This window comes from Apodemus sylvaticus, chromosome 14, assembly GCF_947179515.1.
Source record: "Apodemus sylvaticus chromosome 14, mApoSyl1.1, whole genome shotgun sequence".
NCBI lineage: Eukaryota > Metazoa > Chordata > Mammalia > Rodentia > Muridae > Apodemus > Apodemus sylvaticus.
In genome coordinates, this window is record NC_067485.1 from 74,636,159 (window position 1) to 74,650,883 (window position 14,725).

Sequence of the window (14,725 nt, forward strand, 5' to 3'; positions counted from 1 at the left end):
TAAGCCACCTCCCTGGCTGGACACCTCACTTTTGAATTGAGTCTTGAGCTGGTTTTGCCTGTCTGTGTACAGGGCTGTTTCCCCTGTTGTTTTCCATAGAAGCCTGCAGCACAGAAGCCAGACTGCACCGTGTGTGCTTTTATTTATTTATTTGTTTGTTTGTTTGTTTGTTTTTGACTTTTTTTAGAGCTCATCTTAGCTCAGTGCCTGAAATGCCCCAGGATGAACAGGTGTAAGCCCGCCGTTCAGGCCTTCATTTACACTAAACTCTTTTGAATACTGTATTTTCTGCATTGCTGCTTTTGTAAGTCTGAAAGAAAATTTATTTTAAAAATCATATTACAATGAGTTTTACACCCCCAGTTTGAAGAAGTTATTTCGTGGTCATGTCAATGAGTTTAGCGAGTACGGTGTTCGACTTATATAATCAGAAATTCCCAGTCAGCTGTGGGACACCGGGTCTGCTCTCACACAAACACAGCTGTTGTTTGGGGGAAAACAATATAATTAAGGAGAGGAGCACGAGGGAGGAGGGAGAGTCAGCCAAAACCAGCGCTGCAGGCAAAGCCTCAAGGAAATCTGATGATATCTGGTAAGCTAATTAAAAGATAAATTTTTCAAAAATTAAAAAAATAATAAGACAATACAATTAGTTGAGAACTCAGCTCCCTATGAAATGTGTCCAGCTCTTGAATATGCATATCTACCTTTACGGCAACCTAAAACATAGCAAAGGAGAAACACTGGAGGTTTTCCTTCCTTTTGGCTCAGGTTCCCAGATCCAAGGCCCCATGCAGTTACTGGCACTTTGAAGAAGGAAAGTTTGTTTTAGTTCCTGGGTTTGAGATAAGGTCAGGATAACTCCTGGGAACTCTGAAGACCTCGTTGCAGAGGTGAATTCTGTAGCCATCATTGCAGAGACAAAAAGTAGGCACTGAGGGGAGGGTTACGGGGTCTGAGGAGGCACTGAGGGGAGGGTTACAGGGTCTGAGGAGGCACTGAGGGGAGGGTTACGGGGTCTGAGGAGGCACTGAGGGGAGGGTTGCGGGGTCTGAGGAGGCACTGAGGGGAGGGTTACAGGGTCTGAGTAGGCACTGAGGGGAGGGTTATGGGGTCTGAGGAGGCACTGAAGGGAGGGTTACAGGGTCTGAGGAGGCACTGAGGGGAGGGTTATGGGATCTGAGGAGGCACTGAGGGGAGGGTTATGGGGTCTGAGGAGGCACTGAGGGGAGGGTTACAGGGTTTGAGGAGGCACTGAGGGGAGGGTTACAGGGTCTGAGGAGGAGCCCAAGGGCAAGGGCGCCCTTGGAAGAAATAAACAGGAAGAAAGAAATCCATCAAAGGAGACTAGGAAAGATTTGAGAAATACTGGTATAAAACAAGGAACCCTGCATCACAGAAAAGAGAAAAGACGAGGTCAGAAACCCTGGTGAGGAGGCCTGCTACACCACAGCTCGAGCTGGGCGTGGGACGAACCGTGGTGTTGGAGATCTGGACCCATTAAGTGATGCAAACACCAGGCTAGGAGGTGGGAGCGAGAAGGACTCAAGCGCAGCCCCCAGAGCAATTCTGATGCTGAAGTGAAAGAAAGGAGACAAGGAAGAGACACAAGTCTCTGGTCAGCGCACGAGTTCATGGTAGGTAGGCGGGTCTTCCGCTGCAAAATCAGAAACTTCAAAGCACCAATATGGAAGATCCAGCAAATGTCTTAGACTCTGAGAAGCTCTGAAATCTGAGACTTGTACTCAGATAACAAATCTGTGTTTAAAATCAAAGTGGGACAGTCTAGAGGGAGAAACTGAGTCAACCCTTCAAAGGTAGTGAGAAAGGAACCCGAAAGAAGGCAGACAGTCACACTCAAAAGCAGGAGGGTTGGGCCAAATAAAGACAGGATGACATACACAAGGGGAGCTTCTTCTTCTTCTTTTTCTTTTTCTTCTTCTTCTTCTTCTTCTTCTTCTTCTTCTTCTTCTTCTTCTTCTTCTTCTTCTCTTCTTCTCCTCTTCTTCCTCCTTCTTCTTCCTCCTCCTCCTCCTCTTCTTCTTCCTCCTCCTCCACCTCCCTCTTCCTCCTCTTCCTCCTCCTCTTCCTCTTCTGTTACCTCAGAAAAGTCAAAGTAGGGTTATCTGTGGAGAGTTACAACCTTACAGCCAGTCAGAAAATAGGAGCCTTTAAGACTGTCACACTAAAGGAAATTAGATGATTGTAGTTTTCCCTTGTGTAACCAGAAGCCCCATAGACATATGGTAGACTTCTGCAGTTCCTTAGTGCTCTCTGGATCCCAGCAACAGCAGAAGGTGTGTCGTGGATGTGGATTGAGATCCCTCTGACTGAGTCAGTGCACCCAGGATTCCACTAAACGTTCTCTATCAGGTGGCTTCACAGAAGCCAACAAATCAATCGTCCGGCTGTGAACTGAATGGAGCAAGATCGTTTTGTGTGGTTGATGCCCTTAATCATGTAACACCAGGGAAACACACCTCACCTGGTGTCAGTGTACGCCACTCTTTCTTGCAACTTAGTTCTCCAATCCTTGGGGCAGTTTCCTGACAGGTCTCTGGTCCTTCTCTTCTAGAGACCCTCCTCTGTGCTCAGACAACAGTCTTCGTCTGTTACGGCCCCCATTGCCCTCCCTCCTGTGCACTCTGTGTATGTCCTGTTCTCTGAGCTGTGAGATCTGCTGAGCTAGGAACATGGTTCTCCGGGGATTTCTCAAGCCTGGCACAATGGGACTGAAAAAAGAGACTCTTCTATTTACCAGTGAGCAGCTTTGGGAAGATTCTTCACTGGAAGGCAGAAGATGGGATCAGTATTTACCTAGCCCATGCAGCAACCTGAGACTGAGCCTCAGCCTTGAGAAGAGAAAGAGTTATAGGAAGGAAAGCTAAAGCAAAAGACACAGATGGGGCCAGGGAGATGACTAGGATGGGGTTCGATCCCCAGAATGCATGTAACATCGCCAAAGGCAGAGAGAGGCTGGTCAGCCACCGCTCCTGCCGGGAGATGGACAGGAAGGAGACAGGAGAATCTGTCTGAAACTCTCCAACTGGCTAGCCTGGGGTACAGCACAGACACAGAGCTACTGTTCTCAGAAATGAAGTGGAAGGAAAGAGTTGACTGAGACAGTGTCCTCTGACCTCCCAGAGAACAACTTGTTTGGGTTAGGGTGTTTGGTTGTTTGCTTGCTGTTCGTTGTTGTTGTTGTTGTTTGCCCTGTCTGTTTGGTTCTTTGGCAGCTTGACACGCAGTAGCGTTATCTGAGAGCAGTCGGGGGCAGGGTGGGACGGGTTTTCCTGACTAGAAGATGGTGTGGGAAGGCCTAGCCCACTGTAGGTGGTTCCGCCACTGGGCCAGGTGGCCGTCAGGGTGAGCAAGCGCTGGGAAGCAAGGCAGGAGGCGACATTCCTCTCTGTGGCGCCAACTTCAGTTCTTGCTTCCTGGTTCCTGCTTGAGCTTCTGCCCCGATGTCCTGTCATGGTTTACTGTCGTCAGCTGTAAGAGGAAGTGAACCCTTCCTTCCGCAAGTTGCTTTGGGTCATGTTGTTTATCACAGCGGTGGGAAGCAAGCTAGAAGATCATGGTACACATACATTATATATACGTGCCTGTGTGCCTGTGCATGAACACACAGATGCATGAATGTATATGCACACACATACACACACACATACACACACATGCACACACGCACACACACATGCACACACGCACACACACATGCACACGCGCATGCGCACACACACATGTACATGCACACACAGAAGTTTTTTTTGTTTTTTAAGATAAAGATCTGAGGATCCCTGATGTTACCCAACCCAGTTCCTTTATTCTATAGCCACAGAAGTTGAAGGCCCGAGTTGGCCACTTAATATGGGTTAACTGTTTAATACTTGCCACAGCAGGTAGGTGATGGGGCTCTTGTGTTCTGTGCTGGTTTTCACCCTAAGCAAGTGTTGCCTTATTTAGCATTTAACACAGTTCAATGAGGTCTAAACCAGATTGGACCAGACCACTGGGAATCGGAGGCAAAATTGCCCAGAGCCAGAAGCTAGAAGCACCCTAAGCAAAATAACTTGGGGGGAAACTTATTTTGGCTTGTAGTTCCAGAAGGGAGCAAGTCTGTCGTGATGGGGAAGACATGACACCAGGCCATGGAAGGCATGGTTGCAGGAGCAGAAGCTGGACACTCACACCGAGTCTAACTCTGGGTCTGTTCACAACTGTCTGGACTCTAGCTGCACAGGGCCAGATACTCTCTTCTGGCCTCTGTTGGCATCTGCACATAGCTTGTGTGCATGTGTAGAGACACACATGTGCATGAATAAAAATATAATAAGGGCACAGAGATATTTCCTATAAATTTTCTGTTCTCCATGTTACCCTTCCAATGTCTCCACTCTGTTGACTTATTGTATACAATTGCACATCCCTTAATGATGCGCTGCATTCTGAGACATGTATTGGAAGGTGAGCCCCTTTTGTGTCAACATCATAGAATATACAGACGCAAATCTAGATGGCATAGTTTATTATACGCCAGTGCTACCTGGCATATCTTATTGCTTCTAGAATATAAACATATATAGTGTGACTATGAATCCGTTAAGCAGCTATAACACAATGGTAAATATTTGTGCACATGAATAGATCTAGACATTAAAAATAGACTAACAATACTGGGCAACAGAATCTTCAATTCTGTTATAACGGTACAGGACCACTGTCATATCCATCAGTGACAGATGGCACAGAGACAAGAATACTTATGATCAGGAATGAAATGCAGGAATTTCTACAAACAAGCATTGTGGTTAGAATGACCAAATTTTATTCTCAGTAGCCCCAATTTCAGTTTCCCCTAAAAAATAAACACACTGGGCTGTTTGTTTTTAGGCATCATTTTTTTATAAACTTTAAAGAAACAAAGTCTTTTGGGATGGGAACAATCTGTACCTACTTATTTGAAACAGGCTAAAATAAATATTTGGCATTGCATCTCTAAGAATTTGGTTAGCTGTGTTATTGTATTTGCTGTTTATTTCAGCTGGGCCTTGTTCTTGGACTTGTGGGACTCTTTCAGATCTTAAAAGTGTTACTTTTGTATATTCTGGGTAGCCCGAATAAAGGTGAAAATTTGTGCTGTGGAGACTTTCTTTATCTCAGTGACGCTGGGCTGCTATATGAAGAATACTTTAAATTGGACAGTTTAAACAAAATGCATTTATTGCTTACAGATCTCTGCAAAACTGAGAAGATCTGGTGTGTGGCTCCTGGCTTCTGCATGACCACCTCTGTGTTGTATTCTTACATGACAAAGAGGAGCAACTTCATGCCTCTTACATATTGTGTGTGTGTGTGTGTTTGTGTATGTGTATGTGTGTGTGTATACATGTAATTGCACATATGTATCCAAGTGCTCATGCACATGTGGAGGCCAGAAGATAACCTTGGCTTCCATCCCTCTAATGACATCCTCCTTTTGCCTTTGAGCAGATGCTCTCGCTGAGAGTCACTAAGTACACTAAGCTGACTGGCCAGCAGGCTCCAGGGACCTGCCTGCCTCTGCCTCCTCAGGACTGGGATTGTGAACGTGCACCCCCCCCCTCCATGCCCGACTTTTGAGTTCTGGTGGCTGAACTCAGTTTCTTGTACTTGCAAGGGAACGCCTTACCAACCAAATCCCATGATGGTTATTAACTAAACAGTTTTTGAAGTTTTCATACATGAATTCTCTATCTACAGCATTTCCTCCCTCTCTCTCCCATCAGATCCTCCTGTGTAAGTCTCTGCTCGTGAACACTCTAAACCAATCCACAAGACCTCTGTTTTCAGGGCTTGACCCCTTAAATTCCCTCCACTTGCAGGGACCGTTACAGAGCAGATTTAGACTTAAACATGTGTGGTTTGAGAGGAAGCTTTTAGTCCACAGCCTTTATTTATCCAAAGAACCCTGTTCTTTATCTGTGGGGACATACAGTTCAGGTTATAACCCACATACAAAGAAAGAATGACAGAGACAGACAGACAGACGGACAGACGGATGGGGACACACACACACACACAGACACACACACTGGTTTTTTGGAGACAGGGTCTCAACATAACCCTCCCTGGCTGTCCTGGAACTCACTATATAGACCAGGCTGGCCTGTCTTTGTCTCCCGAATGTCAGGTAAATATTGACTGTGGCTCCTGATTAAAAACTCCATGGGTTGGTGTCTCCAGTTTCTAGCTCTCTGCACCCTCCGGGTGACTTCCGGGGCCCAGAGGGATGCCTCTGTACTTCATCTAGGCAAACACCCCCAGCGTCCAGTTGGGAATATCATGGAAAAGTTGAATTGGAGAAGATACAGCAACACATGGACGGATAGGTAGGAGGTAGTCAGATCATTTTCTATGAAATTTTAGTGAGAAGTCTCTTTAAAATGATGTGTGTGTGCGTGCGTGCATGCGCGTGCGTGTGTATGTGTGTATGTGTGTGTGTGTGTGCACTCGCATGCAGTACTGGAAGCCAGAGTCACAATATTGCTTAACAGTTTGGTTCACCGACTCATAGTTAACAACTGCAACAACAACTTGGTTTATCCCATTTAACGTCCACATTTTTTTCCAGCCCAGCCAACTGTTTATTTAGTAACCTCCCATCCCATCTTTGATAAAATGCTCAAGGAAAAGAAATGCTTGACCAGGAGGTAAAAGAGTGTCAGATCTAGCATGTGAATCCTTCAGGTTCAGCTCTGTTCCTTCTCTATGTCTTACATGTGACGGGGAAAAGGCCTCAGCTGCCCCTGTTTCCCCATTTGAAAACACAGTGCTTCCCTCTGCAGGCATTTGAATTTTCTATCTACAACGAATGTGGCCAGTCAAATAAAAACTTTTCTGTTGGTGTGTGGTTGGGGGCGCCCAAATAGGACTTTCCAGCTATATCAGATAATTTAGGTCTCTAAATAGTATATATCTGAAGAGAGAGAGAGAGAGAGAGAGAGAGAGAGAGAGAGAGAGAGAGAGAGAGAGAGAGAGAGAGAGAGAGAGAGATTTGTAAAATGTCTAAAGATAAAAGAATTTCTCGTCGGGCAGTGGTGGCACACACCTTTAATCCCAGCACTTGGGAGGCAGAGGCAGGCAGATTTCTGAGTTCGAGGACAGCCTGGTCTACAGAGTGAGTTCCTGGACAGCCACAGCCAGGACTACACAGAGAAACCCTGACTCGAAAAACCAAAAAAAAAATTAAAAAAAAAAAGATTTTCTAAGTAAAATCTCTCTGAAACTTTTAAGTTGATTTGGTTTTTAGATAGGACACGAGCGATGGGTGTCTTGCTGGTATCTCCCTTGTGTTTCTGCTCCTAGACAACAGCAAGTAGAATCTTGCCTAGTGATATTTCTCTGTTGATGCTGAAGACAACACACGCATCTCATCGCTCAGAGTGCAATGGGCTGATGGGCTGAGCCACCTGGCTCCAGAGGTGTCTCTCCAGCTGGGATTTATGTACTCGCCAGGTCCCCTGAACACATCCTGGGCCAGCCCTGGTTAGGCCTGCTGAGATCCTCCTTTCCCTAAGCCTGAAAAGATGGAAACATCTGGCAGCCATACGGGTTGCTCATCTCTGCACTCCTGGCCTGAAAATGGACAGATGAGTCTGGGAACTCGGGGAATCAGATAAATAGCACAGCCGACCGGCTGTGACCTGCTGGGTTCATGGAACAGAGAGAAAGAGACTCACTCAGCCCCAAGCGGCGAGGCTGCTGGGTCAGGCAGGAACACGTGGATGTCATTGTGTTGCTCAATTGCTTCCCACAGGAAGGAAAACACTTTTCTTGCTGCTGCTTTCTCTCCAAGAGCTAAGCGGCCTTCCTGTCTCAGTGTAGACGGCACTTTAGCATGGTGCCTGATGGAAGAAACCTTACCTGGGGACGTGTAGAGGCCTTCACTCTGGTGGTCTACATCAAAACACTCTTGCTTCTCCCAAGCACGTTTTTTTTCCTTTCTCTGTTGTTCAATCCCACCAGTCCCTGTTCACCTGTTTCGTAGCAGGCTACACCCACACCAGCCCTGAGCGGGGCGAACACAGCCCAGAAGAGCACGGAGTAAGAATGGAGCCCCGTGGCCTCCTGCACGGAGGTTAGGCTGCACGGAGCAGAGTCACAATAAGGTTACATTTGTTAGTCGTGGAAGGCCCCTCGGATTGCAACCCTCTCCTTAGTAGACTCACCTCTAAGGACCAGAACTAAAACTCACACCGGCCTCTAGCTCATGTTCTTCTGAGATGTGGGACTCTCTTCTCAGAGTTTCTTTCCCTCACATTCACAAACTCATGCATATCTCTAATGTATTGGATCGCACCCTCCCCCACTTCCCACGATCTTCTCTTAGGATTTCCTTTGTCCCCCAAAGTCCCCACCCCCACGCCCTATCTCCATGTCTCTTTATGAATATGTGATTCGCTACACTTAAATAAGGTTGCTTTCTGTAAACTGGGGGTTGTTTCCTTGAGCAAGGGCAACTTAGCCAGTGGCTGCCACTGAGGGATGTGACCAGCCCCTTCTCCAGCAACTGCTAACTGCCCATAGCTTTTAAGGCAGGGGTGTGGCCTCATGACTCCTCCCCCATCCTGGATGGACTATTGATGGGCCCTGTCCCCTGCAGATAACTGCTGCTAGCCCCCGTGCAGCAGTCCTGTGTGCAGGCGTGTGCCCATTTCCCTCTGAGGATGTAGAAGCTGATTCTTCCCACCCGTCGTCTGAACCGCTCACTCTAGGCTGCATCTGTCTGTCATGCGCGGTTCTCGTCTGATTTATTATTTCCTGGGCATCCAAAGACAAAAACAAAAAGCATTGGAATTACAGCAAAAGCTAAACTGCTCTGAGTAGAAGGTTTATTTTTTTTTCAACTAGCTAGCTGTCCGGCACCAAGGCAAGCCAGGAAAAGACATCCGTGGGGAGTTTTCCTATTTATTAAAATCACTTGGTTTATTGGAATAAATTGGAAAGCACCCAGCAGCAAGGCCAAGTGACCTTGCAAAGCCAATCAGGACAAGATCAGTATCTGGGATATTGACTGGGCAAGATTCCACAGCAGGAAAAAAAAATATCTTCTGCTAAGAAAAGACCTAGTTGCTTAGAGACCCAATGTACAAACTATTTGTGTGCATAATTGGTGGCCTGGCCTCAATGTAAATGACCCCGGAAGGAGAAGTTGGGAGCACCATCTGGAGAAGGCAACTGAAAAGAGAAATCTTCCTAAGCATTAATATAGGGCAAAAAGCAGAGTGGCCAAATTCGGCCACCGTTACAGAGAAAACAAATGCCGTAGCAACCCGGCTTCCTCATAAAGTGTTATGTTACGAATACGATGGATAAGCCAGGTGCTACATGACTTTACTTAATCACTCCTCTTGGTGCTTCCATTTTTATCTAGTATAGATGAGGAAGGCAGGAAGGGAAGTGGAATGTGCTATTAGCATTTCAGCTTCCTGCCTGGACTCATTGCCCTAGGAGATATTGGACCTCCACTCCACCAGGGGGCAGGCTACGCAGTACAGCTCATAGCAAGGTAGCCACACGTAACAAGAAGAGTGGCATCCAGAGTAGACCCAATGTCACTTCCCTTTTAGACACTCGTCTCAAGAGGGCTGTCCGTTTCAGTCTTCCTGGACATGCTCAGGCCCAGAGCGTTCTCTGTGTCAAACGGATGAGATGCCAAGTAGTCCTTATAGACGCCGTCAATCAGCTTGACAGCATTATTTCTGTCAAACCAGCAGTCTACCTGCGTTTGCCCATTGTAAATCTTCCTTTGTTTCCAGACCACTGGAACTCGGCGCCCTTTCACCTTCAGGATAGCCTCAGGCATCCCTTCTGCCTGTGGAAACGACTGATGACTAAGATTCTTGCCGTATTCCTCGGGAGCGCCCACGAGTTTGGCATCCTGGTTCAGGAACTGACCTGTGAGGGGAGAAAACCGATATAAGCTGAACGCAGACAACAGCTTCACTCTTATGTTGGTGGTGTCAGGGGCAGGAAGGTTTGTCATGGACCCCTAGTCCTCGCTGGACCCTCCCTGGAGGCATGGAGACATTGCCCTGTCTGTAGGAGTCCATGCACTGGATTACGTGAGGAGATGAGAGGTGGGATTCTTCTTGTCATGGTCTGTCTCTTCTGGAAACTGCCCAGTTGCTAATGCTGAGACAGCAAATGGAGTTTTAGCACAATATCCTGCTAGGTTGGGAAGGCAACACAGTAATAGGTAAGTAGGACATAGAGCCACGTCTCGCCTCTGCTTCCCTTGGTAAGAGCTCCTTCCTCATCCCACACTCTCCTGCTGTGTAGGGCTAGGGCAGCGGAAGCAGCCAGTTCAGCTCAGCCCTGATACTCAGCCTCTGGTTACCTAGGTCAAGCGAGGGCATTGCGCAGGCCAAGGGGACATGGGGATCTGCATCTGTGGGCTGGAGCTTTTGCTTGGCATCCAGACCCAAGGAAACACAGCAAGCTTAAGAGCCAGGAAATCCTGCCTTCTAAACGGAGCTCCGAAAGTGACTCAGTCTTTATTTTTGGGCGAAGGGCCCGCATGAGATTGCACGTTGGAGACAGCCAGCCAGCAGGGCCTGCCTGCTTCTCACAACAATTCAGATGACTTCCTAGGAAAGGCATTCAGCTCTCGTGCTCAGTGCTGGGCTGCCCTGGATCAGTTTCTTCTTGCAGAATGGCAAGAAACCAGCCCTTGGGATGACTGCTCCTCACCCATTTGAATTCTCAGAAGTCTAGTGAGAACTAGGGCCTGAGATTTACTCCAGCAACAAGAATACAGTTTGCAGAACTGGGGAGATGCCTCAAAAACAAGTGCACGCATTTAAGGACGATACTCAGGTTTATTCTCCCACTCCCACATGCATGCATACCCCATACATACATGAACACACACACACACACACACACACACACACACACACGAGCAATCTAATCACTAATGATATCCGAGGCTGAGTGTCAGTGCTGAGCCAAGCTGACTGCTTCCTCTGCCCTAGCCTTACTTAATACTGAGTGTGTGGGATGAGGAAGGAGCTCTTACCAAGGGGACCAGAGGGGAGGCGTGGCTCTATGTCCTACTTACCTGCTACTGCGTTGCCTTCCCAACCTAGCAGGTTATTATGCTAACTCTATTGGCTGTCTCAGCATTAGCAACTGGGCAGTTTCCAAAAGAGGCAGACCATGATGATGAGAGTCTCATCTCTTTCCTCATGTAGTCTGGTGCATGGACTCCATCATAGACTGGGCAATGTATGAATAAATGTCCCCAGGGAGGGTCCAGCTAGGGTCCAGAGGCCCATAAAAAACCCCTCGTGCCGGGCGGTGGTGGCACACGCCTGTAATCCCAGCATTCTGGGAGGCAGAGGCAGATGGATTTCTGAGTTCGAGGCCAGCCTGGTCTACAGAGTGAGTTCCAGGACTATACAGAGAAACCAAACCAACCAAACAACAAACCAAAACAAACAAACAAACAAACAAACAAACAAACAAAAAAACCCTCTTGATGGTTTGTATATGCTCAGCCCAGGGAGTGGCACTATTAGGAGGTGTGGCCTTGTTAGAGTAGGTGTGTCACTATGGGTGTGGGCTATAAGACCCTCATCCTAGCTGCCTGCAAGCTAGTCTCCTAATAGCCTTCAGATGAAGATGTAGCACTCTCAGCATCTGCTGCATCATTACAGCTGCCTGGACACTGCTGTGTTCCTACCTTGATGATAATGGGCTGAACCTCTGAACCTGTAAGCCAGCCCCAATTAAATGTTGTCCTTATAAGACTTGCCTTGGTCATGGTGTCTGTTCCCAGCAGTAAAACCCTAACAAAGACAGCCTCACATATGAAGTTGGGCTTTCTGCATGTGAAGATCTGGCATCCATCCTAACTGTGGATTGAAAATGCATGGAGGGGGGGAAGCACATAGACTTCCTTCTTGCCATTCATCATTCCATGAACAGTGCAGTACAGCAACTGATCACATAGCGCTGACCTTGCTTTGGCTGTGGTAAGTAGTTATCCAGAAGTTATTTAAAACAGGGGAGACTGAATAGGTTTTAGGTAAATTCTGCATGTTTTATTTCAAAGAACTTTGAGCATCCTTAGATTCTACTAGTTGTGAGAGGTCCTGAAACTATGGCTCTGGAGGATGCTGAGGGAAAACTTAACATAGAACAGCCACACCCTCACTGCAAATTTCTGTCAATCTCATGATAATAGCCATATGAATATCCTTTGAGGAAACCCAGTACCCTCTGATCGCAGATCGAGCACGCAGCCACCTACCTAACAGTCCGTGGCAGTTGTTGGACAGGCCTTTGCTGTTGGCGATGTAGAAGCCCAGGTGGTTTCTCTGGAAGGGTGCTGGCTTTTTGTAGAGGTGAATGAGGATGACAAAGGCAATGTTGCCCTGGATGGTGACGGTGACGTTGGCATTGGCAGACACCGATACCTCCAGTCCTCGGCTCCCTACCACTACACTCTGGTTGCAGGGGAGCACCAGCCTGTCTCCGCCATCCAGGATGACCCGGCTCGGTGTGATCTCAAGGTAAGATCTCTCTGGCCGGTTAATGAGGATGGTGATGGTGCGGAAGTATGTGCGCTGTTTCTTGTGTCCATTCGGAGGTGCGGGGGCCCCAATAAGCTCTCCATTCACGGTGACACCTCAGAGGTTAAGGAGAGAAGAGTGGTTAGAAAAGCCATGCCTATTTTCTGGCTGAAGGCATCTGTCATGGTTTGGACATGAACTGTCTCTCCAAAAGGCACATGAGAAAAAGGCTAATCTCTCAGGTGGTGGTTCTATTATAAGAAGTTTTGGAAATTAGGAGGTAGGGACCAGCTGGATGGAGCAGGTCATTTGGAAGATGAACCTTTGGGATATCTTGTGGCAGCCATACTGTTTCTCTGATACTCCGCTTCTTAATGTTTGGTTTCAGATCTGGGGACAAGGGACTGAGGTGCATATTTTACATACCAAAGCACACCTGGCCTCCAGGCTCTCCCAGCATCCCTCGGTCCTGCCTGTCCTCAACTCTGAACTTTCTAGCCCAGAGTCTGGTCTATTCTTCTCCTAGGGTGCCTCCCTATATAACCCAGTCATCTTGGTTGTTCTCTCTTCCTCTCTTCTTCTCTCTGTGCACCTTTTCTCTCTTTCTCTTTCTCTCTCCCCTCCCCGTCCTTTCCCCATGGTGACTTCCATGACCATGTTTCTTGGGGCTAGTGAACTTGCCCACCTGACAGCAGTTTCCCAAGAAACATGCCTTTAGTATAGTCCAATCTGGCCTAAATTGGCCCATTTCACCAGTGTCAGAAAAATAACCTATCACCTATCATCCCATACTCCACCACCATGATACTTTGCCCAGAGTTGGTGGTGTCAAGGATTAGGAACTCTGAAACCAGGAGCCAAAATAAAATTCTCTCCCTTAAGTTTTTGATGTCACACATTTTGTAACTTTTACAGAAAGCCACAGATAGCATCTAGTGAATTTCCTTCCACCTTTATTATCATTTTATCTACCACCAAGACTGTTGTGTGGACCATGCCTATGGGCCACTTAGGCTTGATAGATATTGTGTTTACAAGCCGGCAATAATCATAATTTAGAGATACTTTGATGCCACTGATCCAAATTTCAAATGGCTTTTAATTCAGAAGGTCAATTACTTCTACCTAATATGTGTTTATCCTTGGCTAAATCAGTTAAAATGTTAATCTGAAGTTCCTTGTCTTATAGAACTAGGAGTATGAAACCTAAGGGAATTTGGGGGCATATAACAGAAGGAGGCGTATGTGAAAGCCATCGAGTGCCATTCACTGCAAGTCCGTCTCTCTTTGCTTCATTATAAGCACAGCTGTGACATTCCAGACGTCCATGTGCCCTGGGAGCTGGACCCCAGAGTTCAGTGGTACGCCACTCAACAATAAGTATGGGAATTATCTGGGGATGAATTTGGTGATGCATGCTGTATATTTTGCCTTCAGGAAAAGAGATAACTTTCACTAATAAAAGGCTGCTACATAATCCTTGTTATCTTTGGTTTAGGAAACCCTTCAATAAATCTTGGAAACTTCTTAGTTGTCCGAGGAGAAAAGTCTCTTTGATGAAGCAAAGGTGTGAAGAGAGGAAAAACTCCAGCCTGAAAAGACATCCTGTTCTTGGGCCTCAAAGTTCTAACATCTGCAAGCTCATTTCATGTTTTAGACTCGTCAACAGAGAAACCACAGAGGAGCCTGACAGAAATAAGAACAGAAAGGTTTATTTTTTTTGGTTCACAGCTTCAGAGGGATTTCAGTTTATTAGGTAAAGAAGGCAGGGTGGAGGCAGCTCTCTCTGTGGTAGTGGGAGTGTGCAACAGAGAGCCTTAATGGGGGACCAGGAAGCAGATAGCATTGCAGCACAGAGCCGGGTAAAATATATGTGCCCCAAGGAGCCAGTCACAGTGACTCACTTCCTTCAAGTAAGCCCTTGTATGCTAAGAGTTCCATAGCTTCCCACTGTCATCATCTGAAAACAAAGCATTCAAAACATGAACCATGGAGGATGTTACACATTCAAATCTTATCCGACTCTTAAGAAGGAGTGCCTCCAGGAAGGGATATGGATAGGCCACTGGATACTGCCAGATGCTTCTCACATTTGAAATGTCTTTATTTATTAGAGATTTAACTCTGAGGTTAGAAAGGCCTGTGTCAACTTGACACAACTTAGA

At 46.9% G+C, this 14,725-nt stretch overlaps 1 protein-coding gene across 1 annotated transcript in view; it reads right to left on the bottom strand.

The window, feature by feature from the left end:
- Positions 1-8,935: 8,935 nt before the first annotated feature.
- Itih5 (inter-alpha-trypsin inhibitor heavy chain 5) overlaps positions 8,936-14,725 on the bottom strand; it is a 99,128-nt gene continuing 93,338 nt past the window's right edge. Inside the window, exons 13-14 of the mRNA XM_052157247.1 lie at positions 12,299-12,676; positions 8,936-9,939 (exon numbers count right to left, since the gene is read on the bottom strand). Of these exons, the coding sequence (XP_052013207.1) occupies positions 9,608-9,939; positions 12,299-12,676 (710 nt within the window). The 3' untranslated portion in view covers positions 8,936-9,607. The remainder of the gene's footprint in view (positions 9,940-12,298; positions 12,677-14,725) is intronic.